Genomic DNA, 27,899 nt, shown 5'->3' with positions numbered 1-27,899 from the left:
TGAGCTGCTATCTGAAGACAGGTTTGGGATGGTGGAAGTCAGTATTATTATCGTTATCTTATAATAATGTTATGAGGTACAAAGTACAGATGTTGGAAGTCAAGGCAATGAAGGGGATTAAAACATAGCCCCAGATCATTTTTATGTAGATCTGCAATGCTCCATCTCTCCGTGGTAGCAAATTCTAATCAGATAGTAAGTCTGAGGGAGCTTCAGAAGCTTCCATCCTCATGAAGGGGAAAGCCATGATGTTGGCAATGGCAAGTTCAAACCAGGGAACCTTCTACAGTTTGAGGGAGTGCTGGTCCTCATTTTGCCCAAAATGGTGGAAAGAACATTATGAGAGGACATAGAAACTTAGCATACCCAGCTCGCCTTCCTTTAGTAGTACCCAGCCTACCCCACTTTCCCAAAAGATTCCATGGGACCTCAACAAACCCAGGCTGGCTTTGGCTTATGTTTTTTTCATTTGCTGATTTTTGAAATGCAAGGGAGATGGAAGTGGGTACTGCCCTGTCTCATGCCGTGTCTTTGCCATGGGCAGCTCTGCTATGACTATAAGTTTGACTTTGAAGATGACCAGCACAAGATTCCATGTCACTGTGGAGCGGTGAATTGCCGGAAGTGGATGAACTGAATGCATTCCTTGCTATCTCGGCGGGCGGCGCGTCCCTAGGAAGAGGCGACTCAACACTTCATTGGATTTTACAGACAGAAAGATATTTTTGTTTTCTGACTTTTTGAAAAACAGCTTCTGAAGCTCTGATTCCTTGGCCTTTGTCTGGAGGCACAGCACAGAGGGAGCCAGCTGAGGCTGCCTTGCTGTGCACTGAGGTCAGCAGAGTCACAGAATGTCCAGCACTTTTGTTCCTTTTTCTTTTCTTTCCTCCTCTTGTTTCCTTGTGGGTGGGTTTTGTTTTGTTTTTGTTTTCTTAGTCTCATTAAAGAGAAACTTTTACTGGGGCAAAGAGCCGGCGGCTGCCCTGCCCCAGGGTGGGGCCTTCCTATGAATGTAAGACTGAAATCACCAGCGAAGGAGGCTGTCCAGAGTGCTGGCCATGCCTTACCGACAGGGGCAGGCCCTGAGGTTAACCAAGTGGACACCACTGATCAAGGAATGTACTGAGATGACTTCCTTAGGGATAGAGCTAAGGGATAATAACTTGCACTAAATACATTTGAATACTTGATTCCATGAGTCAGTTTATTGTAGTTTTTGATTTCTGTAAAATAAGAGAAACTTTTTGTATTTATTATTGAATAAGTGAATGAAGCTATTTTTAAATAAAAGTTAGAAGAAAGCCAAGCTGCTGCTGTTACCTGCAGAACTAACAAACCCTGTTACTTTGTACAAATATGTAAATATTTTGAGAAAAACAGTATAAAAATAGTTATTGACCAAATGCTATCAGGCGCTGCAGCAGCTCGGGTGCTTATAACCGTGGTAGGGATGTTACAATATAATTTTGTGTTATTAAATATGCCATTATAATTATGTAATAACCAAAATTCTGCCCTGGTGTGTCTGGGCTTTTTGGAAACTATTAGTGCTTGTTTTCTACACCTAACTTCTGACAGAGCAGCGCTGTGCTACAACTACAACTTTTATAGCTGTTGATGATTTCAACTAATGTTTCATATTCTATTGTTGCATCCCTACTTCTTCAGTCAGGTTTTTTGTGCTTACAATTTGTGATAACTGTGAATAATGGCTTAAACACACACCCAAATGGAGGCTGAATTTTTTTCTTCAGCAAAAGTAGTTTTGATTAGAACTTTGTTTCCAACCACACAGAATTATGTAAACATAATAGAGTCATGTAGCAGGGACCTAACCCAACTCCTTAGCCTTCTATTTAACATAAAAATTTGAAAGAAAAAAAAAAAAAGAGCTAGAGTGAGAGATGTGATTATACTCCCAGCTGCAGGACTCCGGCAATAGGGTTTTTCGAAGATGTAATTTTAAAAGGTGTTTGTATGAACTGTTTGTTTACATTTCTTTAATAAAAAAACACTGTTTTGTGTTTGCTCGTAGAAACTTAATCAGCATTTGAACCAGGTTAGCTTTTTATTTTGTACTTAAAATTCTGGTACTGACACTTCACAGGCTAAGTATAAAATGAAGTTTTTGTGTGCACAGTTCGAGTGGACTGTGAGCTGTGGGTACATTCAGTGACTCAGCTCTCAGCTTGTAATGTATATGGCATGATGTATTTTTATCCTACAGAATAAATCAATTGTATATATTTTTCTCTTGATAAATAGCTGTATGAAATTTGTTTCTTGAATATTTTTCTTCTCTTGTACAATATTCTGACATCCTACCAGTATTTGTCCTACCGGGTTTTCGTTGTTTTCTGTTCTGTATAATAGTATCTAATGTTGGCAAAATTGAATTTTTTGAAGTATACAGAGTGTTATGGGTTTTGGAATTTGTGGACACAGATTTAGAAGATCACCATTTACAAATAAAATATTTTACATCTATAGAATCTGCCTTTTGTTCTGTGTGGAATGTGGTCATATTTGGAGTTTGGTGTCAGAATTACTAAGTCTAGATGTTTAGATGGAAATTCAGCCATGCTCCCGGACTGTGGGCTCCCCTCTCTTGGTCAAATAAGGAAGAAAACTTGGGTTAGGTGTACAACACGGCAGATTAAAGACCCTTCTCACTCTCCTCTCGCTTGAGAACGCAGGCCTGTAGCTGTATGCTGCGGCTAGGCCGCCTAGACAAGCTTCCTTTCCTCAAGCTGCTTTTCAGTTTTACTCTGTGGTAGAGACCTATCTGAATGAACTTTATATTAAGCTTAATAGGCAGCTGTGGTGGTACATGCCTTGAATCCCAAGTGAAGCAGAGGGATTGTGAGGGTAAGGTCAGCCTAGGCCACATATATGTAAACAAGACAATCTCTCAGGAATGAAGAAGCTACTAAGAATCAAAATTTCCAGATGCCCCTTCCTTTCCTAATCTGATGGGTTCAGAGCTCTTGCTCTGAACACATTGACTCTGAGGAAATGAATGCCTTTGTGTTTATTAGAGTGACTGATGTTGGCCCCTCACGACCTCATCAAGGCCAGGAATGGGAAGAAAGACAATCTTAACCACCAGATTAGTCACCTAAATTCAGTCCCAGGGCAGTGAGAGCATAGGAAAGGATGTGTGTCAAAGACAGTGTACAGTGCCAGCATATGACCAGTGGGCAACATTGATGTACTCTATGGACACTTGGGTTCACAGTTGAGTCCTAGGCTTGAAACCAGGTGCAAAGGTATTAGGGCATAGTCTCTATGACAAAAACAGGTTAGTTTCACTTTGCACTCTTGGATTTCTTATACTGAGTGTTGACACTGTTCCTTTAAATTTGTCTGTAACCCTTGTTTATGGATCACCCTGCCTTCCTGGGATGGGCCCCCTCATCTGACAAACTAAAAGTTTTTGCTGCATACCAAGGAAACCAGACACAGATGCCAAACCAAGTGGTTCCCTCACCAGCTGAGCTGACTGACATTGCTTCTTCATGCTCCAGACACCCAAGCCAGTGGCCTGCCTAGCTGAAATGTCACCTGCCACTGCTAAAGGTGCCTTGAGATTTCCCTACTTAAATAGAACCTAGTTCCCAGTGCCTCATCTAACACTCTGGTCTAGTGTCAGCCCTGGCTGCTGTCCAACCTTGATTGTTAAGCTTGTATGTGGTTTGCAAAGGTTTTTCCAGATTGGTTGCACACATGACTGCATCTCCTTGTGCAGGTTCTTGGTTTGGGTTTTGAAGTTTCTCTGATATGAGGAACAGGGCTCAGGTTTTGAAAGTTGCTTTCTAGAGAATTCTTCTGACTCAGTTTCATTCTAGCCATGAAAGTAAAGTAAGTACCCTGTCTCCTTTTCCTCGATGGACCCTTAACTGCACAGTCTCTTGCTGTCTCCATCGTTTGGGCAGCTCTCCGAGTTCTTGTTTTACCACATCCTATCAAACTGTCTGCCCCTTTTCCCAGTGTGGGCCGCAAAGAAGAGCTGCTGTGAGTCCCCGGCTGCACAGCAAGGACTGGTTGGTTGTGTAAGGCCAACCTGCCTCTCCAGTGCTGCAGTCTCTGCTGTGCCCCAACAAATGAACTCCCTTCACTCAGCAGCATCTGTGGGCCACCAAGATTTTTTTCTTTTTGGCCTCTATTTCATTTCTCTCTGGCTTCTGCCTTGAGCTTCAAGTTTGCTTTAATTTGTATTAATTTGGTAGTATACCATACGCTGTGCTTTGCTTTCATCTTTGGACTTTTTAATTTTATCTTTGACCCACAGTTTCAAATTATTTGAAGGTTTTATAGTTGATTTTTATTGATACCTGAGAACATGAGTTCTGGTACTGAGTGGAGTGTTCCCATCCAGATCAACTTAGTGATACTGTGTATTGTCATGATGTTTTCCTGTGTGTCTATAAGGTTTTGAAAGGCATGCTGAAATGTTTCACTGTAACTGTAGACAGATATGCTCATTGAAGTTTCTAGTTTTGGCAGCATGTATTGTTAGCTGTGTAAGTGTTGGGGTTATTTCCTGTGGATGAATTGAGCCTTTTTGTAATAGGGAAAGAACTCTCTTCCTATCCCCTAAGTAGCACTCCCTGCTGAAATCTACTCTACCTTATGTTAACATAGCTACTGTCAGATATGTGGATAATCCGTTCATTTTTATGGTGAGCTTCTTGTAGGTAGCCTGCAGTTGGTCTTGCATTCTTATACAATCTAACCTTCTTGAGTGACATTTAACATGGTTATTACTATTGCCAGGTTTAAATCCACTCACTGCATTTTGAAGTCTATGACAGGTAAAATACTTAAATGGGGTTTAAATGGCTTTGTGCTCTATTTTTAACATCAATATGAGATTATACCTCTCAGGTTTCTCAAACAGAAATTTGGGGCAGGGAGAATCACTTTGTATTTTCATGCTTGAGTATTTGCAGACTTCTACTTAGCAGTTTTAGAAGAGTTTCACAGGCAAACTGTTGTACCCAGATTCACTCAGGTGGAGAGAAGGAACTGCAACTTGAAGTTAGCAACTGCCATCTACCTTAATGGGCTGTCAGCCCACTCATGAAGTATCTCCCATCATATGACCACAGGCTAGCCCCACAGCAAATAAGACGGAAGAGGCATAAATCCTAGTTAAGTGATCAAAAAGATCCTTTATTTAATGTAGATAGCCTGTTAAGTCATCAAAATAATTTATAATAGTTAAATGCCTCTTAAATATACATGATTTCTGAAGCTAAAAATAATATGCACTCAACCAGTTTTTAAAAATCTATGAAGAACATTAAACAAATGATAGTAGAAAAAAAATCTCCTATGAAGTCCTCTATGAAAGGAAATTGTAACAAGTTCCTGGTTAGACAGAAACCATTCCATCTCCAAAGGAAAATAAGAGAAACAAATAAATAAAAAATGTCTGCTTCCTGGGTTTGTACTAATAGACCAAACTCTCTAGAATTATTTTCCGTTTTCCCTGGATAAACAAGATTCCCTTAGCAGCAGCTCAGAAATAACCCAAGTCCCAGTGAAGCTCATTCTACAAGGTTCTTGCCTGATAGGGGTCAGCAACATCCTTCATAAAGCACCTTCATGTATGGCAGGTGTGACAAAACCTGGTGAATTGTATTGTCTCCAGCCAGGTCCCACGTTAACCCTGTAGGTGCCACTGCTGGGAGGAGGAGCCGTCACAGATAGCCAAGCCAACAGAGCCCTTCTGATCCACCACTCTCAAGCACTGTCCAGCAGACACTTGGTACAGCCGGTTGTTCTTCTGAGGAAAAGAAAAAGGCAAGAAAACAAGGACTTGCTTTTACTTAGCAACATCCTTACAACATGCAGGAAAGATATAAAAGCATTAGGATTGGCTCAAGCCCCCACTCCTGCCCCCCATGTTTGTACGCAAGCTCCTCACCCCAAAGGTCCACTGCTGGGATCCTCCTGACCCATGGCACTTCATGAGTCGGGGTGGGTCTGAAGAGCGAGTCTCTGACATGTCAAGGCAGAGGAGGTTATTTAAAATCAATTCATGCTCCTCATTATAAATCCAGATCTAAAAAAAAAAAAAAAAAATCAAAGACACAAAAAGCAAGTGTTGGTTTAGATACTGGAGTGGGGGCCTGCCTGGATAACACTGCACAATGGACTCTCTGCAGTCTCCGCAGACACACAGGTCAAAGCACTGCCTCAACTATCTGAAACAGTGACCTGGGGAGTCCTTGAAAGGGACTGCGGCATACTGTCCTCCTCTTCTCCCTTTCATTCCTGGACAGGTAGTAAAGGGGCTTCCTCTGCCATTTGCTCCCACCATGATTGCCTCCTTTGCTGTGACAAGGTGAACGTCAACCATGGACAAAGCCCTCCAAAGCAAAGCCTCTCCTCTCAGCCAGCTTAACAAAGGGAGAAACCCAGGGAGTGGCAGACTGATTTAACTGAATTCAAGTGATCGTGTCACTGTAAATCATTTCAAGTTTTAGGGCTGGGTGACAGAATTCTCTTAATTCATGAACCTGTAAAGCTGATTTTTTACCACAGTCCTCACATAAGCTTTTCAGCCCAGTCCTTCTGCAGAATTATCACACCCCAATTCCAGATAGCAGTATCTGTTGTGATATGGCAGACTTTATGTGGGCTACTCTGAAGCAGGGTTTCCCTTCGCTGTGAGTGCAAATAGTCTTGGTTTCTGGCCCAGGCCTCAAACAGGATGAGTACAGATGGAGTGAGAAATTCTCCTGTGCTGTTCTGTTTCAGGTTCTGCGCAGGCACATGAAAGCAGTGAGGCTGGGGAACTGCACTGCTTATTATGCTTTGGCTCTAAGAGCTATAGATAGTATCAGTGTAACCCTGCATGGCCATAACTCAGCACACTTAAACCATTTAACTAACTCAAGCCAGTGGGGGGAAGGCACCTGCTGCCAAGCTCCATGACCTAAGTTCCATTCCTGCTCCCATGTGATCAGAGAAGAAAACTGACTGCTGCAACTTGGCTTCTGACCTCTGACTCAGTATTTTGCTGGGCGGTGGTGGCACATTAATCCCAGCACGGGGGGGGGGGCAGATCTCTGAGTTTGAGGCCAGCCTGGTCTACAGAGTGAAAAAACAAACAAAACAAGTTGTTTTTTGTAAAGGCAGTATATTCTAGAAATGTCCAACTATATAGTCTATTTATCAAAAGGGCTAGGTGTTCTTTCCTTTCCTATGCGCTAGCAATGCACCACTAAATTGGAGTGACAAACAACACAGGCCAGTCCTGACAACTGTGACTTTAAATCAGTTAGGTTATGCTGTCTTCTAAGTTAGCCTGAAATTGTAGTAACAAACTGAATACTGAAAAGACACACTAGCTGAAGTTAAGTGGATGCAATGAAACAAGACTCTGTTGGTGTCCTTCAGTGAGCTGTAAAGTTGGTCAGGACAATCTGCCGGGTCCGTCTCCTGAGGACTTTTGAGGGTCTGCAGGCAGGGGAGCACACAGTGGAAAACACAAAGGTCTCAACAACTGATAAGCAAAAGTCAGAGGCAGAGAGACATGGAGAAGACAGAAGCAGTTACTTTAAATGCTCTCTAAAGTCATCTGCAACCTCAACTTAAGTCACGGTCAGCCTTCCGACATGTGCTTCCTTGCCCAGAGTGGCTGTGCACGGCAGGCGTCACCTACCTGAGTGGGGTCTCCATAGTCACAGGCCTTAAGCAGCACCAGGCCTCCCTTCTGGCTGGAGCGGCCCTGCGCTGCCAGGCATCTGTTGGTCTGCAGGTGGGAGAGCTGCAAAAGAGAGCAGTGTCTTGAGGACCCCATGCCTGGAGTGGGAAGTACTCCTCCACAATCCCAAGTAAGAACCCAGGAGCAAGAGAAACACAGGAAATAAAGCCATGCATGCTAACTTAGGCCTGTTATCAAGCTCATGGAGCTAAAGCAAGGGGATCATGAATTGGATGCCAGCCTGGGCTACACAGCAAAACCCTGGTTTTTCAGTTTTTGCTTTATTGTTTGTTTAAGTATACTATGTGTATGTTGACTTGGAAATACAGAGCCACCAAGATCTTCCAAAGATCAAGAATTATGCTGGAAGGGATTTCAACTATATGGGCACAAAATATCTCTCTTGAGATATCAATAAATATCAATAAACATCTTGATATTTGTTTGGGTTTTTATAAAGTAAACCAGGAGAAAAGCACTAGGCTCAATTCTCCAGAAATACAAAAGCTGGAAGATGTGCCTTTGGAATTTAAGAGGGAAAACGCAAGAACACCAGCTTTCTGACAATATGTGGGATGTTTGCACAGGTGTGGGTAGGCTGAAGCACAGGGTCTCTCAAGCCCAGAGCCCATTAGGCTTGCTCCAAGGCTTCTGTCTCTGCCTTCCAAATTCTGGTGGGCCACAACTAACCAGTGTCTACCTGGGTCCTCACGCTGAGTTGTAAAGTGCTTTATCACCCAAGCATTTCGTCAGCCTCCAGAATGCCAGTTTTAGAAATCACTCAGCTCAGAATAGGCCCCTAAGCCTTAAGTGTGACTGGAGGGGCTCTGAGATCTCACTGCATGTCACACCAACTTAACTGTCACCTTCACTCTCTCTGAGTTGGTTCCTAGACCCGAGACTGAACAGTAACAAGGTCTGCGTCTTCCTGCTCATCTCCCTTTGAGGGATCATTGCAGACCTCACACTGCCTTTTCTCCAACTGTGTCTCTGCTCTTGGTAGCTGGTACATAACCTACATAAGGTCCCAGTCCCTCCAAGGCAGCAGGTACAGGATTCTGACCTCAGTGTAAACAGCAAACAAGTTAAAATTTCAAAGCTTTTCTACCTGAGTAGAGGGAAATCCCCCAAAGAACCTTACTTTGTTTTGTTTTGTTTTGTTTTTCCTGGAGTTGAGGACCAAACCCAGGGCCTTAGCTTGCCTACCACTGAGCTAAATACCCAGCCCTGAGGATGTAATTAAATCTGAGCTAAATCTAGAGAATCATTTATCACAGGACCTCAAAAACCAAAACCAAAAACCTCAAAAACACCCTTCCTCCTGTGCCCCGCCCAGTGAAACACTGGACTGCTGTCTTACCCGTCCACGCAGAAGGACTCTGGGGCGCTTGGGCCCTCTGTTGATGAAGATGGGCTGCTGAGGTTTGGCATTTGGGCCAGGTATCTGCATCTCAGGGTAAATATTGTCCAAATACCACTTGAATGATTGACAGCCCAGTTTCTTCCTCAATTCAACACGCTCACTGATATTTCCAAAGCTTTTGGTCTTCAAATCAGGTCTTAAGGAAAAATACTGCTCCTAAGTTTAAAAAAAAAAAAAGAAAAGAAAAGAAAAGGAATTTGATGGAAATATATTCACATTCTATGAGGAAAACACTCCTATGTTTTCTTAATGTTACAGTATCAGGGAACTTTGCAAGTTGGTGTCACTAACCATATCATAAACTCAAGATATAGTCGATTGGACAGAAGGCAAACCAGAGGAAAGAAACTCATAAGTAAGCGGATGTGGTGATGTCAAAGAAAATGGCCCCCAAAGGGAGTTGGCCATTAGGAAGTAAGGCCTTGGTGGAGGAAGTGTGTCACTGTAGAGGTGGGCTTTGAGGTCTCCTATGCAGAAGACACTGCCCACTATCTCAATTGACGTCCTGTTGCCTGCAAGAAGATGTAGGGCTCTCAGCTTCTTCTCTGCACCACGTCTACCTGTGCGCTGCCATGACAATAAGGGACTGACACTCCAAACTGTAGTCAAGCTACCCAGTTAAATGTTTTCTTTTATAAAAGTTGCTGTGGTCAAGCCAGGCAGTGGTGGACACCCTTTAGTCCCAGCACTTGGAAGGCAGAGGCAGAGGCAGTTGGATTTCAGTGAGCCAGGACTATTACATAGAGAAACCCTGTCTTGAAAAACCAAAAGAAAGAAAAGTTGCTGTGGTCATGGTGTCTCTTCACAGCAACAGAGCACTAAGTAAGTAAGACAACAGACTGTGTATGAGATGAGCGACTCAAACTCTGGCCTCTATTCTCAACATGAGCTGATGATTCACAATTCTTAACCATGTTAAAAATCAAACCTGAGCCAGGCATGGTTGCACACACTTTAATCTCAGCATCAGAGAGGTAGAGATAGGCAGAATCTCTGAGTTTAAAGCCATCCTGATTTTGAACTATATAGTAGCCCCAAGCCAGTCAAGACTACATGGTAAGACCCTATCTTAAAACAAAAAAAAAACAGTACCACTAACAAAAACAACAATAATAGTTTTAATTCATTAGTATAACCTTTTGTTTTGTTGTTTTCTTTTTCAGGACAAGGTTTCTCTGTGTGACAGCTCTGGCTGTCCTGGAACTCGCTCTGTAGACTGGGCTGGTCTCACTCACAGAGGGCCACCCTCTGCCTCCTGAGTGCTGGGATTAAAGGTATACACCACCACCACAGCCAGGGTCATCTGGATGAAAAACTTACTATGATGGAAGGGGCCTTGGTGCATTTATGGCAGTCAGAGGACAACTCTATGGGGCTGATTCTCTTTCCACCTTTAGGTAGGATTTTGGAATCAAGCTGGTTGCCAGACTTGTGCAGCAAGCATATTAACCCACTAAAACTACAACCTCATGAAATAGAATGTAGTTGAAACAGAACGAATATTTTTAAAGCTATTACAAATTATTACAGTTATTAGTGTATTAAATATTTAATATTTGTAGTTTTTTTGAGACAGTGCAAGCATGCAGCCCAGACGGTCCTCACATTAACAGTCTTGCCTCCGCCTTCCCAGTGCTGGGACCACTACACAGCAGCATGCCTAGCTTACGACTCAGTAATCCTGACATTTTAATTATGATATGAAACATTCACGTTTCTAATTTAAATAAAACATATATTGAGAGAAAAAAAAAAGAAATCATACCAGTGAAATTCACATTTGGTTTTGCTTCCTCTTTGAATGATCTTTTTTACACATGTAAGACTTTATGACATGTACTACTTATTTGAAAAACACTGGTCTTTGGCTGCACAGTTCTTCCTAATACCGACACACCTCACTATACAATACATGTATGATTTCATCAGCAAAGTTAAGTGATGGCACGCTTTCAAGCTCATAACGGTGAGGGGGTTTTGTTTTTGAGACAGGGCCTCACTGTATATCCCAGGCTGGCCTTGAAACACCAGCTGCCTCTTCTGGGATTAAAGGTATGGGCTAGCAGGTCCTGCTGTTGAAAGAGTTGAATTTATCATTTTGAAAAGATACAGCCCAGTGTCTCATGCAAGTACTTCTGGAGAACAGTATAGCTCAGCAGTCAGCTCACACCAGTGTACTCCACATGAAGCATTCACATTCTGACAAGACCTCTGACGTGGTGTTCTCACAGGAAAGCAATTGCTGCTCCCAGGCATGCAGTGTCTACACAGCAACCACAGTAAGCGTGTGTAGTCATTTGACAGTGGAAATAAGTGAGACCCTGCTAACCTAAGTGGGTGGCCAGAACCTAGCAGTCAGCGAGCCACACAGATGATGACAATTCACATGGAGATGAGCTCCACAGAGCTCTGGGTTAGGAGAGGGAAGGACACAGACAGAACCTTGGCATGCTTTGAGGCCCTGGTCTCTGCTCCTAGCCCCCTCCTCAGCACTTCACAGACTAGGCATTTACATTTACCTCACAGGGTTGCTGATTACTGTAATTTCCCGTAGTCATCTTTTGTCTACAAAATAAGAGCCCAGGTACTTAGCCAAGCATGTTACTGCATGCAAGCCTATAATCCAAGAACATAAAGGCACAAAGATTGAATTCAAGATCAACCCATTTCAATGACAGTAGTAACTGCACGCAAATAATCACAGCAGCATTTTCGTAAGAGTTAAACAACGCAAATGCCCACCAGGTGACAACCAGATGGACGGAGTATCCCTGAGCAATGGGAAGCAGTGATGTGCTCAGTCCAGCTACAATGCAGTCCAGCCTAAACACAGATGCCACGTGGAAGCCACAGAGAAGGGCACAGATGTGTGAGAGGTCTAGAAAAGACTTTGGAGTCAGGAGACAGATGAGTGGTTGTCTAGGGCTTGTGGACAGAGATGACACATGAAGGGTAGGTACAGTGCTTCTTTTTGATGTGACAAAATGCTCTAAAATTGACACGCAAATCATACTTGTTAAAGAGGCTGCAAAGAAAACAAAGTTGTGTAAAGTAGGATAGAAATGGGAAAGGAATCCTGAGTGAACCTGAAGCCCAGCCCAGTTCTGTGGAACCCTAACCCTGACGGGCCAAGAAGAATCAGCATACTGAAACAGGGCTGCTTCCAATGCTTACAGGGTCACACTCAAGTGTCAGGTGAGAACCAAGACTGAGTGAATCCAGGATGAAAAGCCCGAGAGAAAGCACAGCAGTGATGGTCAACCAAGGAGACCGATGCATGAGTGGAAGGACAGGCCAGCACTCACCTTGTACTCATCTAACCAGACGTGGGCCAGCCTCAGGGAGTTGTGCGTCATGGTGTCTTGGCCTTCAGGAGATCCATATGGCCGCCTTTTTCGGAAAATGTGTCCTACTCTTGAGCAAGGGATGATGAAGAGTTTCCCGCCACACATCCAGATCTAGCCAGAAGCAAACATGCACAACTGTCAGTGCAGACTGTGAAGCAGCGCATGCACCAGCTGTTATGAATGGTGGCTATGCAACCTACAAGTGCTGCTTGTACGAGACACACTTAGAAGAACGTAGAGCATTTAAAAATTAGCGCTTCCTGAAATCAAAAACGCAGCAGATTCTTGAAACATTCATTTGCTTCCATGTGTCTGAATTGTATTATCATTTGTTGTGTTAATGGACTTGCTCTTGAGGATTTAAGGACAAGAAATGTTTATTAGCTGGTCTTCTGTTTTTCATGTACTCTCTTATAAACTTTTTTCTTACATGTTTGTGCAGGGTTCTTGCATAAGCAATGTACATGCATGAGAGTGAACACTGAGACCTGAGGTTAATATTGGGAATCTTGGGACTAGAGAGATGGTTTGAGATGGCTCAGTGGTTAAGAGAACTTTTTAAAAAGAACAGGATGGCTGAGTAGATAGATAATTGCCAAAAAGTCTGACAACTTGGGCTCAATCCAAGACCTATATTAATGGGGGGAAGTCCTTCAGTGTATATGTTGATGACTAAAACACTGTTAGCCAATAGGGAAGCAAGATGGGTGGGACTAAAAGTTGAGGAGGATTCTGGGAAATGTAGGCAAGAGTAAGAGTAGCCATGCAATCTGGGGAAGAGAGGATAAGTCAGGATGCCGTCCTTGGAAAGAAGTCCTTATAGGAATATATATTAGTAATTATGGGTTAATAATTAAGTCAGAGCTAGCCAATGAGAAACCATAGCAAATGGCCTACAGTTTCATAATTAATATAGCGTCCTGCCTGTTCATTTGGGATTGATGCGGCTCCGGGACCAGGCTGGCAGGAAGACTGTACATTACACTACATGATAGAAGGAGAGAGTCAATTCCTATAAATTCTCCATGTGTCATGTGTGAGGGTGTATATACATTTAATATTTATGGATTTCCTTTTCTTTTGCTAAAAAAAGAAAGAGTAAAAAGAAAACTAACTAATGATGTATCTTTCAACCTGAAAATTTTTTGGAGAAAATCTGCCTTTTTAAAGCACTATTGTGGTGTTTTCAAAATTATGTCAGCTATGGGACAAGGACTCTGCAGACAGGCCCAGATGGGTGATAGGTGGGGGCCAGAGGGTTCTCTTTGCCCCTAAACTGCAATTATATTCCATTATAGACAATTTAATAACAGAACACACACAATCAGAATTACCCGAAATGAGATTTCCAGGTTTTCTCCTCCCCAGATATCCATGCCACTGTCATACTGTCCAAGATCATTGAAATACTGTCTGTTCATTGCAAACAATCCTCCAGCCATTGTAGGTGACCTAGAAAAGGACACAGCCTGTGCTCATTCAAGAAACCCAGTTACCTATCATTTCCAAAGTCTCTATGACTCTGGGACACAGGAGATTAGCTGTCATTAGAGAAAAGGTGAACAATAAGTTAACAAATAAAAAGGAAACATTTTCATCTAATAGGGAACAAGCTAGGCCACAAACCTGAGTTTCCTGGATTGCTGGGGCTATCTTAGGTATCTGGCATAAGGTTATGTCCTAAGTATCAAAGTTCTTTTCTTACTGTAATCAAGCTTGCTAGAAACCCAACTCAAATGACTATAATTCCCTTTGAGGCACTGAGACAAAAACTGAATCCAGGGCCTGCCACAGAGACAGTCTCAATTTCTGAGTTGGACAACCCTCAGTGTGGCTCTCCAGTGGATGGCTGTGCCAACAGTGACAACCACAATGTCTGAGCACTTTTAGAACTCTAAATATTTAAAGCCATCACCCTTGGCATGAAAATAGGCTAGAGGGGCCACTACTGGCATCTGGTTTGAGGTCAGGGATTCTGTTAACTCCTAGAGCCCATGAGGGCCATGCCCACCCCCTCCCTAGCAGCTTGCCAGCAATGGCCATCAAGGCTGAGGTTGTGGCACATGTCCTGTCCTGCAAAGAGAAGAACTGCAGCAGGCACTACCAAAAGGCTCAGTCCCAACTCCCAGTCATCTAACCTCCTCAACTGGAGCTAAGGGTTCATGGTGGGATCTACTGGCCTAAACTGCGTGCAGAAGAGAGGCAGGATAGTCAACAGGGACTCTAGAATGCCTAACGAAAGAGTAGACAGAAATAACCGGGCAACCAGAGAGGTAAATCACAGAAAAGAGAAACTGTCTACAACAAAAACAGATGTTAAAGTTTTAATTATGAAGCTTTCAAAATAACTACTCAATACACTAAAATTAAGAGAAGGCTGAATGCTTGGGAGAAGATGACATACTCTAGAAACGATTTGCACATGGATTAGATGTGGCTCGGTTGGTAAGGGGGCTTGTAGAGCAGGCAGAAACCCCTGGCTTTAATCACCAATCCTACAGGTATAGCAGTTACATGACAGGAGCCCAGTATGTCTTTAAAAAACCAAACAAAAAAACCTATTTATACATGTCTGAAAAATGCTTGGTGGGGGAGTATCTTCAAAGGAATAAAAAATAAGACAGCCAAGGCTGTATAGGGAAAATCAGTTTTCTTCAACACTGGTGTATCAACCACACCCAAAGCAGGCCCATGCAAAATGAACTCTTTGGGGGGGGGGGTGTTTTTGTGTGAGCTTTGTTTTGTTCTTGTGTTTGATTTTAAGAACGAATATGAAGTTGGGTAGGTAGAGGGGAAAGAATATGACTCAAAATATATTGTATGAAAAATTGAAAAAACATTTTAAAAAAGACTGATATGACTTCTTGTCTGCAACAGAGGTTCCTGAAGGCTACATCTAGTTACCTCCAGGTCTTGTGCAAAAAGTATGAAACTCAAGTACATTACGCAGTTAGACTTGGGTCTCATCCCAAAATATTTAATTATGGATATGCAGATATTCCAAAATAACAACAAAAGTAATTGAAATCTAAAGCACTTTTAGTCTCAAAGAGATACTCAGCCTGTAGTGATGAACTGGAGATTAGTCTGACACAGACACAGGGCATGGGGCACCCACACTACCCCAGGAAACAGTTACCTATTTGCCTCTCTCACAAAGCTGCACAACACTTACAGGCACTGACAGTTCTTACTATGAACTCTGGGCTGGGTTTATATAAAACTATACTACTTAAGCATCTTTACTGGGCCAGGCATGGTAGTACATCCCTTTAATCCCAGCACATGGGAGGCAGAGGCAAGTGAATCTTAGTTTGAGGCCAGCCTGGTTTACAAAGTGAGTTCCAGTATAGCCAGAACTGTTATATAGACAAATCCTATTTCAAAGACAAACAAAAAATGTTGTTTTGTTTTTGAGATAGGGTCTCTCTTTGTAGTACATGGCCTCAAAAAATTGTTTTTACCAGGTAAGTCAAAACCTTCATTCACCCCTTATAAACAAGCAATTTTCCTTAATAGACTGTTCTCTTCTAAGGAAATGCTAGTGGGATCCTGCCAACCTCTCTTACCTTATTGGTGCAGTAGCTCCATCAGCTCCTCCCAGCTCAGATACAGGAACTAAATCCCACTTGAAATGCAGCCCCCAGTTGAAACCTCCCCGAACCACTGGGGATGAGCTGTAGGCAAGTGTGTCAGCACTGATGATGTCAATCACAGGGCACACCACGGTGTGGGGATCCTCAAGGACGATGGCCAGCAAGGGCTGCAACCACATCACATTCACTTCACAGTGGCTGTCTAGGAACACCAGGACTTCTCCTGGAGAGGTGAAGGGAGAAGACGGGGGAGTGGTACCTCATATTTGGCCAAGGTGCAGCTGACCAGCAAGGATGGGAATGTTATGTACAGACCATGGATGGCCACCATGGCCACCCCCATCAAGAAACTACTCTTTATACTGCCAACTGAGTTCAGGGAAAGATATCCTCTAACCAAGAGTACACTGAAATGTACACTGTCATGGAGAGGCTACAAACTACCTGAACAACCCCATCAAGCTGTTAGGCAACTGAGGAAACTCCTCCTCTCCCAGTGACAGTCGGACTCAATGTGTTCTGGTGCAGTGATGTGGGCCAGGTGTGGAGCCCACTTTTACATGATGACAGCAAATTAGTCATATAGTTCCCTGTCTATCTACAAGTTCAACGTGGACATAAAACATCTAGCTATTACCTAATACAGAATGCACACTCCTCATCACCAACGGTGCTCAGCAGAAAATGAAGTCAGGGTTTCTTTAAAGAGACATGTCTTAATAGCTTTTCTTAATTCTGAAAGTACTACTTTTCCAAATGAGACCAAGTTAACTGATCTTAAACTGGCTTGAACATGACAGATCCTATGCCATATCTCAACGAACACAACCAGATCATAAAATAACAGCAAATATTCACTGCAACAGTATAATACTTCAAATGGCATAATCTTCAATGCTCTAGAATTTTCTCCAGCTCACCATCTTCAATGACCCAGCACACTGGCTAAAGTCTTGGAGAAGCTGACCTCAGGGCACTGGCTCTGACTGAATGCAGAGGGGCTGCTCTCCCTTCCTGTCTACTGCTTCAGGTCATAGTAGGTTTTTAAAGGAAAACATCAAATGTCAAAAGTGAAATCCAGCCAAGCCCAGCAAGTGTCATGGGCCATGGCTACAAGGGAGAGTGGTGGTGCCCAGTGCTTACCATCACAGGCCCTGGGGGAGGGTATCTGAAAGAGGGCAATTCACAGCAGAGAACAGGTGACATCACTGTGAGGGAAAAGCTCAAGTCAGGGCTTATCAAACAGCCCTCATGACTTCTGATATGCCATGAATGACTTTAAATAGATTCATTTGTCTATATTTTTAAAAATTAAATATGTTAGTCAAGATCAATGAAAGAAAATCAGGAATGCGAACCTTACACCCCTATCTTTTTAGGTAAGCATAAAAAGAGATGCAGCCAAGTGTGGTGGTGCATCTATATAATCCCAGTACTTGGGGGCAGAGGAAGGACCCTGAGTTCAAGATCATCCTCAGTTACATAGCAAGGATGAAGCTAGTCAGGGCTCAAAACAAAGGAGCGCAAAAGCAGCACAGGAGTCACTAGAGGGCATTCTCTGCAGGAGACTGGGTCTGCACCTGTGCTTTGCTTTCAGGTGTGGATCAGTGTGTGGTGCATGATGGAGAGGCCGCAAAACCTCCCAGTAACAACGGACTTCTTCTCCCTGCTAGAGTTTTAAACAATGTTTATAGTTATGAAAATCAATCTTATTTACCAAAGGGTTTCTCTGTGTAGCACTAGAGGCTGTCCTGGAACTCACTCTGTAGACCAGGCTGGCCTCAAACTCACAGAGATCTGCCTGCCTCTGCCTCCTGAGTGCAAAGATTTAAAGGTGTGTGCCACTACCACCTGGCTACATGTTTCTATATTTCTAAATATAGAAAATTTTAAAAGTTACTTGTTAGCTTGAACTTTTCCACTTATGTAGGCAGCAAGATAAGGAACCTATTTTTAGGCCAATAATTAACCAAAAGGTCACGCAATTTTTGTACCCTGTGCTTTAGGGCAGCAGGTCAGAGTTATAAAATCTTTCTAAACAGAACAATCCTTGTCACTCCTTCAGGTAACAACCAATGAAAACATGGTATAGTGGACTGAATGAGAAAGGCCCCTGCAGGCTCATATACTCAAATGCTTGGTCCCCATTGGATGGAACTGTTTAGGAAGGGTTAGGAGGTATGGCCTTATTGGAGGAGGTGTGTCCTTGGAGGTGCACTTTGAGGTTTCACAAGCCCATGCCAGGCCCAATGAGCTCTGCCTCTGCCTCTGCCTCTTGCTTGTAGGTCAGATGTGAGCTTTCAGTTACTGCCCCAGTGCCATACCGTGATGGGCTAACCCTCTGAAACCATAAGCCCTGAATTAAATGCTGTCTTTTAGAAGCTGCCTTGCTCATGGTGTCTCTTCACAGCAACACAATAAACTAAGATATATGGCTTTTTGTGGACCCCTGTAGGTGTCCAATACTACAGAGCCACAGCGCAGATATACCTGTAGCGTGGGCTGCTCCGATCATTCTTCCTCGGATCAATCCCTCGCGTTTCCGATTTCTTATGACCTTGACTTTTGCGGGCAGGTATCTTTGGATGTATTCATCTAGTTCTCCTTTTAAGTCATCTGAAAACAACAGTTCCATAATCACATCATAAGAGACACACACTAGGCATCTTATGACCAAGATCTACCCGTGATCAAAGAAGTGTGTTAGACCCTGCCTCGTTGTAAAGCGTCCTAGTGTCCTTCCATAGACAATGTCTGAAATGAATCAAACATGAAAGCTCTCGCCTGCAATTTCAGTGCCTACTTTGGCTTGACAGTAAATCTGTGGCCAGCCTAGATTACAAAGAGAGGCTCTTGTCTAAAAAGAAAAAGTCAGATGTGGTGTTGCTCACCTTTAACCCCAGCACTTGGATGGCAGAGGCAGGCAGATTTCTGTGAGTTCAAGGCCAGCCTGATCCTACATAGGAGTTCTAGGACAGCCAGAACTACAGAGAGAGACCTGTCTCAAAAGACAAACCAGAAAGAGGGGAGCGTGCAGTAAGTTTTGATGTCTGTGAGCCTTTCTAGAATTTCTCACATAAAGTTTCTATATTTACCCAGGTGTGGGTATTATGGTCTCACGGGTGTTGTGTTCATTTACCAGTCCATAAGTATACTGGTATACAGCTCTGCTGAAGCTACGAGGGTCTAAAGAGTCACTGAGTGCATGGGTCTGCAGTGCTGTTCTAAAGGGTGAAGGCTGGAAGTCAAGCAGACTAAGTAGAAGAACCTCAACTACTACTTAAACCAAGCCGTGCAAAGGTCACTTACTCTTCTAGCTCCATCTCTATAAAATGGATTCCCACTCATCTTGAAAGAGGCTGAGAGCTGCATGGGAATCCACAGCAGAAAGTTTTTCTTTGTGAAAATCTACAGTTAAAGAAAGGCATGTAAAATATACAGTGATTCTAAGAAAACTGGGATCAGATATCATCTAAGAGCTATATGAATGCAGTCCACTCTGGGAACAACTGGTGTAGCTTACTCCACAAGCATGGTCCATGGCACTGTGCCAAGTGAAAAGTGTCAACCTCAAAGGCCACATCTTACCTATCCATCTGTATTATACTTCTGAAATGACAAAATCAGGTCACCAGATGCCAGGGAAAGGTACTAGGGGCACAAAGACAGAGTGTAACTCTAAAGGGACTGCTGGGTGATACAGTGTGCTTCTCATGACTGCGCTGGTGCTAACAACAATCTTCAACGTGGCAAACTGGTTAAAAGGCAAACTGAAGTCTTCATAACTTCCTATGAATCTGAACTTAATTCATAATGGACATTTTTAATAGCAAGCCGAGGGGAAATTCCCCAGGGATAAATTTGGGTAACACTGTAAATAGACTATGCAGATAAACTATTTCAGCAAAATCACTCCATAATCAGTGGGCAGGCTGTAAACTCAGCTGTGGCTGTATCACATGGTGAATAAGAGCCTCGATGACCTGTGACCATTCACAGCACACATCACTTACCAAAGTCACTGTTGTCATCTACAAGGATGATCTCATGAAGAAGGTATGCAGGTTGCGGTCCACAACACTATGCACAGTCCGCAACAAGGCAGAGAAGGCTTCGTTATAGAAACAGATAACAACACTAGCAGTTGGCAGGTCAGACGGGTAGGACTTTCCTCTACATCTTTAACAACCAAAACAAGAAAATCTGGTATTTTAAGAAGCTCAAATGCCTTGGGCTATTTCCTGCCACCGTGTTCAGTTTCTTTCTGACATTACAGTGGTTTTTAATCATTTATGAAAACACTATGGTTTATTCTTTGCTTTACATCATGTTAATAATTTTATCTTTAAAACGTGGTTTCTGTCTTTTGGTAGAAAAGTTACATAATGAGTTGTTTTTCATGAAGTTATTGCATATGTAGCACTCTGAAGTTGACATCCAGCTTCTCAATAAGGTTTCAAGTGGAAACATGATAAGAAAACTTTGTCTTTGAAATTTTTAGTTTTTGCCTAATGTTGTCATAAAGATTTGCGTAAACTTCGAAATTCTCAGGTGCCAGAAGAGCTTCCATGGACACAGTAGCTACTTGATGGCTTTGAGCAACAAAAAAGTTATTAAAGAATAAACTCCACGGTCCTGACCTCTTTCCTTCAGCCTCACAGCCCTCCAATGTCTGCCCCACCTAGTTACAGCCCCTTGCAGCTTTCCCACCACAGCCAAAGTGGATGAGGGTCAGTCCTTCCAGCACGCCACACTCACACTTCCAAGGCCTCTCTGTGCTGTCTCTAGGGGGAAAGGCCTCCTTGCTGCATTGAGACCACTGCTGCAAAGCCAGACTGCGCAACCACCCCATATCATGCTACTGCAATAACTTGTTGCCACACCTGCCCCAAACAGACTGAGCCCTGTGAACCCAGGAGCTACATCTTATGCTGTCCAGGCTCTATGTATTGCATGGCAAACTGAAGACACCTTTGAAAGAAAGAATAAAGTATAAACAAATTATGAAAGAGGTAGTAATTCACTAGTTTTATTTCCTTGTTGCCATAAATGCAATAATAATTTTTTTGAAGTTTAGGTTCAGGTTATTTACTTGAAATGTCCAAAGACACATAGCAAGTTCTAAAACTGCACCATTGTACTCTCAGACCATAGTGCTTCAAGTGTAGTGGGAGTGGGATCCAATTCACTGCTCTGGTATGAAAAATAATGCAAAATCTGAACCCTGCCCTTGACTGCCCATACTGGCATTAACAACACTGTCACTGAAATTCATCAGAAGCCAATAAGGAACATACTCTGCATTCCTGGTATCTGGCACATCTCTGTGATATCCCAAACGGTTACTAATAAGCATATTAAAGGCATGTTTCTGGTAGCCCAGGTCTCTCAATTTCTGATCACGTTCACTGAAAATCATACCTGAAAGAGTGAAATCACAGTCAACATCTTAGGTCTCTACTGATGTTCTCAACAACCACTATGATGTGCTGACCCCCCCCATGCCTTGATTTTGCCATTATAATCAGATTATATCACTGTATTTTTCAAATTGGCTGTCTGTGGTTTCAGGTTTCAAATAGTAAGCTGAGGCTAATGTCAGATTCTTAGCAATTTAATGCAAACCAAGTGTGCCTTAACCATGAACACATGCTCAAAACCATTATTTTAAGAACACTTTAATATGGTTCCAGGCCAGCAAGGGATACATAGAGAAGCCCTGTCTCAAAAAATAAATAAATAAAAATAAATGAACTAGCAAAATACACACACATTTTATTACATTCACAAGACAAATCATCTGTGACCAGAGAAAAATACTGACAATGTTCTATAAAAGAAACAGATTATGGGGCTGGAGAAATGGCTCAGAGGTTAAGAACACTGGCTGTTCTTCTATAGGTCCTGAGTTCAATTCCCAGCAACCACATGGTGGTTCACAACCATCTGTAATGAGATCTGCTGCCCTCTTCTGGCCTGCAGGCATACATACAGACAGAACACTGTGTACATAATAAATTAATTAAATAAGTAAATCTCTAAAAAAAAAAAAAAAGATTATTAAATCCCAATGGATTCAGTCTTTAAACAACTTCCCTGTCAGCTCCTGAATAGAGCCAACTAGAACCATGTAACTTATGGGGACAGTAGGGCATTTCTAACCCTGAGGATCACATGATTTAAAGAGTACAGGCCTGATTACTTACCCAGCTCGGAGGAGGACTTTGAGAGGCCTTGATCTGGATCTTCAATGTGATTATTCATCAAATCGCCCATTCTGTTTGCTTTAAACTGTGGGTCTAATACTCGACCTGGACGTCTTGGGAAACGGTCCATGGGGCTCAGGCCCCTTGATGGGCACATTCTTAAGGGGCTGAGTCACTTCACTGAAGTTGAAATAAATAAAAAGCAGAACTGTCCAGGTAGCTGAAGTAAAAAGGCACCCATAAGAGAAATATCGAACTGTGATAGTTCCCATTATAGACCTAGCATAGCTCAAGGGGGGCCATTTTCAATTTCCTAAAAAAGAAAGAAAGACATGTTAGACCCTCCAGAACACTCCTCAGTCAGCTACTGAACACACTCACTGATTTCCCAACCGCCCTACCTACCCATTGTTCACAGAGATAAAAAGATACACGATGTGTTAACATTTAGAAAAACAAAGCAACGAAGTAGCCGACATATTTACCCGCCCTGTTAATGAATACTACTTGACCTTTGCTCTGAATTGCTTTCAGTTTGGTCACTGTTTTCAAGCTCCATCTTTGCATGCCTAGAATACAAGTACTGCATGTACCATCACCGGACATGTAAAGTCTGAACAAAACACCATAACAAAGAGCAGCACATATAAAACATTCCAAGTGAACTGAGGAAGGGAAATGCTAAGAACCCCATGCATATGTGTCTGTACAAGATACAACTTATGAATTACTTATTTCTACAGCCAACTGAAACATCACCCCTAAAAAACAAGACAAAGCAAATTAATTATTAAGTCTCCCTTGAAACATTAAGCTTCTTGAACAATATTATGCCTCAGCCCAGATGGTAAGTCGGGTCACAGGCATGTCGCTTTGATCCAAGCCAAATGTGGAGTAAAACTAACATTGAAAGATGGTTCTCCTCAAGTCACTCTAGGCCTTCATACCTCAAAGTTGACATGATGAATGGCAGTCAAGCCCTTCACAGTCCCAGGATACAACAGCTGTCCCAGCAAACAACTCTATACCACAAGTGGACACTGACATTTGTGTCTCTGCAGTCTGATTTTCCCCATCTTGGCCAAGTCTAGAACCCTTCAAAGCCAGAGTCAAGAGGATGAGGAGAGAGAGAGCTGTTGTACAGGTCTGGGTTTACTCCAGGTGTGCAGCACACTTTCAGTCCTAGCTCAGGAAGGACAGACAAGTGGATCCCTGTGTCCTGCTGGCCAGTCAGCTTAGCACACTTGGGCAAACCACCTGGGAAGTTCTTCTGTAGCAGCATCACATTAAAGGTGCACAGACAATCCAGCTTCCCTGGTCTTCCAGAGCTACTGTGCATTTCTACTTTCTAGGCAACACTATACAAACTGATATAATTATCCTTTCAATCATAAACTAAACCTCCACTGCTGCATAAATAATGCAGTCAGCAAAGCACTCGCTGTGCAAGTGTGAGGACCTGAGCTTGCTCCACAGCACCTGTGTAAAGACCAGAAATTGTGGCAAGCAAGCTTTGAGCTTTCTTTCTTCTTCCTTCATTTTTGATTTATTTGTTTGGGTTTATGAATATTTTGCCTCTATGTATCTATGTGCACCAGATGCTTATCCGGTGTCCATGAAGGCTAGAAGAGGACATTAGATGCCCTGGAACTGGAATTAGGGAATGGTGTGAACTACCATGTAAATATGGAAGTCAAGCCTAGGTCATCTGTAGGAGCAACAGACGCTCTTAACCACTGAGTATAGCATGCTTTGTAATCCCAAGGCTGAGAAAGTAAAGACAGGTGGATCCCTGAGACTTGCTAACCAGCCAGTCTAGTTCTTCGAGCCCAGGCCTCAGTAAGAACCTGTTTTAAAAGCAAAACAAACAAACAAACCAAAATGGCCCCCAGCCCCACCCCACCGCCCGAATATTCTTGAATGTGTGGCCTTCCACTGGAACACAGTTGACTTATCAGGGGCTACACTCTTAGAGAACACTGACTCTTCCTCCCCCAGCAGCTAACAACTCCCAATACCACCTCCTCTTTCTATGCTGGGATGTGGTTTGGCTTGGTCTTAACAGGTCTTCTGTATGCTGTCATAACCACTGTGAGTTCACTTGTGAAGCTGCCTGTGTGTCCAGAAGACACTGGCTTTTGTGCTCATCCATTCCCTTTGGCTCTTTCCACCCCCTCTTTCCACAATGATCCCTGGGCTTTGGGAGTGAAGGATGTGATATATAAATTCCCTTTTAGAGCTAAACATGCTGTATACAGCATTTTATTCTCTGCACCAGTTGGCCAGTTGTTATCTGTGTTGTTATCTACTGCAAACAGAAGCTTCTCCGATGAGGAGTTTCAGAAGTTCCTTAATCAGTCTGTTTATTATGTCAACTGAGCAAAGTAATAGTACTAGGTTCTCTCCTAGGGCCTCCATTCCTGCCTTATGTCCTCAGCCAATGTGCCGGGTATGGCCTTAAGTCCAATCAGAAAGTGGCTGTCACCCATGATGTTTGAGCTACTGCTGCACATGTCTTGCCAGGCCAGTCATGACTGCACCTGGAGAGTTCACAGTTGATGCTTACTTTTCTTTTCCAGGAGCACAGAAAGCAGCTTCAGCACTTTTATGAAAGCTAAGCAGTAGGGACAAAGTTTCTAGGTCAGTAGTACCAGATGATTTTTTTCCATGTTCTGTGACTCAAAACTATAATGTCTTGAGTAATAGGGTATCACTCAAGTTCGGGAAGGTAACCAGGAACGATGACAGTAACCTGCAATATTTGGGAGGTCTTTGGAATCTCCAATTTCAAAAGAAGAAAAACATTCCTGACACTGGGTTCTTATTTGTTTACCTCTAGTGGGCTTTTAATAGGGGTAGTATTGCCACTAAAGGATAACTCCGTTTTAATCCTTTTTATGTATGTCTATAGATGTACTTTTTTTGTTTGTGTGTGTGTGTGTGTGTTTGTCTGTATGAGACAGGGTCTCTCTACATAGCCTTGGCTGTCTGGGAATTCACTATGTAGAACAGGCTGAACTCACAGAAATCTGCCTACCTCTGCCTCTGGTGCACACCACAATTCCTGGGTATAGATGTATTTTAGAAAATTTCTATAGTTGTAGGTTCCATATGACTTTTTTGGAGAGGGGGAGAAAATTGTCTGTGAATTCAAATATAATGGGCCAGTTCTTAGATGAGCACTAACTCTTGAAAATCAGGCAGCCTAGACGGCTTACAGTCCTTTAAAAGGTTAAACCTTCATAAAAACATGTCTTGGTGGTTTTGCACTTACAAAAACCCAAGTTACCAAACCTTTGCAGAAGATGGCCTAGTGTGACGTGTCTACTTTCAGAGAACAGGAAACAAGGAACATTCTCCACTTCACTTTAATAGGCTTTTAACACCCTAACACCAAAACCAGGACAGTTGGCGTTTGTTTTGCCCTGGATACAGATCCCCATATGGGTCAGTAAGTGTACCAATCATACTCCTAGGCTCTGTGCACTAGCTCTTCCCTCTGTCTAGGATACTTTTCCTTGGGTGACTCCATTGGATGTTTGCTCCCTATTCAGATAGGGCCTTCTCAATAAGCTCCTCTACCTAGAGCGCCTACCTTAAACACAACTCAGACCCTAGAGTAAGCCTGGTCTTCCCTCAGACACATGCACAGCTGCCTCTTCATCCAGCGTGTCACTTTCAGCTCCTCTATATTGGGAGATGAGAACACTAGAGTAAGAGCCTTTGGTCTGTTTGCTTCCTTGCAGTATTTCCTGAGTGGTGTTTGGTGTCCAGCAAAGATTTAATAAATAAATATTTGCTGAAATGAACGAAAGACTGTCTAAGTCTTTAATAACTGTCAGCATGCTTGCCAAAATGCTAGGAGTATCTAAACATGTCACTACTAATGTGTTTGGGTCAAGCAATGCCTTAACGCTCTGCATGAAGATCATGGCCACCTCATTCAACAACACAACAAGTCATATTTATTACTGGCAAAGTATAAGAGACAACGCAAGGAATTTGCCCAATTTTTAATATGAAATAATGGAAGCAGGGCAGTGGTGGCACACACTGTTAGTCCAGCACTCGGGAGGCAGAGGCAGGTGAATCTCTGTGAGTTTGAGGCCAGCCTGATCTACAAAGCTACACAGAGAAACCATTATCTTGAAAAACAAAACAAAACAAAACAAAAAAGTAAAATAGTGGTCTGTGGCGACAACAGAAAAGTTCTTTTCCTTTTATTCAGTCTCATCTTTGGTTTTTCCCCCCCTCTTGGTTGCCTGCAAACATCTAAGTGCAAAATGAAACTGTTTTCTATCCCAAAAGCCCAACCGTAAGGCTTGCTGAACTCTGTCTAGTCCTCACAGACTGCCTCCACCTACATCAGCACAAATTAAGGACAATAAAATGTACTGATTGTTTTGTTGTTGTTGGTTTTTTTTTTTTTTTTTTGGTTTTACAAGACAGGGTTTCTCTATATTGTTTTGGAGGCTGTTGGGCCAGCCCGGCCTCTAACTCACAGAGATCTGCCTGCCTCTGCCTCCTGAGTGCTGGGATTAAAGGCATGCGCCACCACCACCCAGCAAATGTACTAATTCTTAACAAACCTATTAAGTAGTTATTTCTCTTAGCTATGTTTTAATTGTGAACATGTTTTAGTTGGCAAATCACTGTACATGAGAAATAGTTATAAAATCAACCATTCCTATACTTAGCCACAACAGTGCTTGGAAACAACAGAGATACCAATTTTAGACAGATCAACAATCAAAAATGAAAAGGAACATAGCAAACACATGCCTGCTAGCTAGACTTTAAAGCAACCAAACAAAACTCAAACCCTGAAACTGTAATCTAACCTATTCTGACAAATGACAAGTCTAGCCTGCACATTAATCTTTGCTTTGTATCTTTGTCATGTCTTCTACTGGCAATTACTCCTGGCATCAAGGTCCAAGGCTGAACATATTTAAAGGAGGGTAAAAGCAAAAATGTAAGGTCAATTAATGCCAAGACAAACAACCAACAAAAAACTTTTCAGTCAGAAACATAAATGCTTGATAAAGCCCAAACAGTCACAACTGGATGAGTGCTGAATGAATGGCAGGCTAAGCAGTGAATGTTGGTTTGGTAGCTGCTCTCAGACAGAAGAGGGGGAGTGGTCAAAGTACACACAGCACTGACTGGGTTTTTTGTTTTGGTTTGGTTTTTGGATACAGGGTTTCTCTGTAGTTTTGGAGGCTGTCCTGGAACTCCCTCTTGTAGACCAGGCTGGTCTCCCACTCACAGAGATCCCCCTGCCTCTGCCTCCCGAGGTCTGGCATTAAAGGCGTGGGTCACCAACACCCAGCAAGCACGAACTATTATAGTGGAGAGAAACCACAAATTAATGCCAGACAGAGAGGTGTGAGGAGGGAAAGAACTAGGATAAAGCCAAATGTGAACAGGCTGGTGGACTCAAGGGTCCTCTGAGTGGCTGAGTAACCGCTGTTACCTGACAGAGTGCACTGAATAAAGACGCTGGGAAATGGAAAGCCCAACATCTATAAATCCAATGGCAATTTCAGATCTGTGAAATGAAGGCATCTCAGTAAGCAATGTAAACGCAGTAAAGCACCCAGAGTCAAA

At 42.8% G+C, this 27,899-nt stretch overlaps 2 protein-coding genes across 14 annotated transcripts in view; one reads left to right on the top strand and one right to left on the bottom strand.

The window, feature by feature from the left end:
* Kmt2c (lysine methyltransferase 2C) overlaps window positions 1-2,489 on the top strand; it is a 191,967-nt gene extending 189,478 nt beyond the window's left edge. For all 13 annotated transcript variants that reach the window (XM_040739277.1, XM_040739283.1, XM_040739278.1 and 10 more), the window contains one exon: window positions 545-2,489. In XM_040739277.1, coding sequence (XP_040595211.1) covers window positions 545-637 — 93 coding nt within the window. In that variant the 3' untranslated portion in view covers window positions 638-2,489. The remainder of the gene's footprint in view (window positions 1-544) is intronic.
* Window positions 2,490-5,148: 2,659 nt separating this feature from the next.
* Window positions 5,149-27,899, bottom strand: part of Galnt11 (polypeptide N-acetylgalactosaminyltransferase 11) — a 29,501-nt gene continuing 6,750 nt past the window's right edge. Inside the window, 14 exon segments of the mRNA XM_040739290.1 lie at window positions 5,149-5,791; window positions 5,933-6,070; window positions 7,676-7,780; window positions 9,078-9,296; window positions 12,446-12,598; window positions 13,822-13,939; window positions 16,057-16,306; window positions 18,574-18,699; window positions 20,097-20,150; window positions 20,153-20,262; window positions 21,381-21,504; window positions 22,290-22,399; window positions 22,401-22,602; window positions 22,775-22,858. Of these exon segments, the coding sequence (XP_040595224.1) occupies window positions 5,669-5,791; window positions 5,933-6,070; window positions 7,676-7,780; window positions 9,078-9,296; window positions 12,446-12,598; window positions 13,822-13,939; window positions 16,057-16,306; window positions 18,574-18,699; window positions 20,097-20,150; window positions 20,153-20,262; window positions 21,381-21,504; window positions 22,290-22,399; window positions 22,401-22,561 (1,791 nt within the window). The 5' untranslated portion in view covers window positions 22,562-22,602; window positions 22,775-22,858 and the 3' untranslated portion in view covers window positions 5,149-5,668.

Source organism: Mesocricetus auratus, unplaced genomic scaffold (genome assembly GCF_017639785.1).
Source record: "Mesocricetus auratus isolate SY011 unplaced genomic scaffold, BCM_Maur_2.0 Super-Scaffold_100676, whole genome shotgun sequence".
Lineage (NCBI taxonomy): Eukaryota > Metazoa > Chordata > Mammalia > Rodentia > Cricetidae > Mesocricetus > Mesocricetus auratus.
This window is presented reverse-complemented; position numbering and strand designations above follow the sequence as displayed.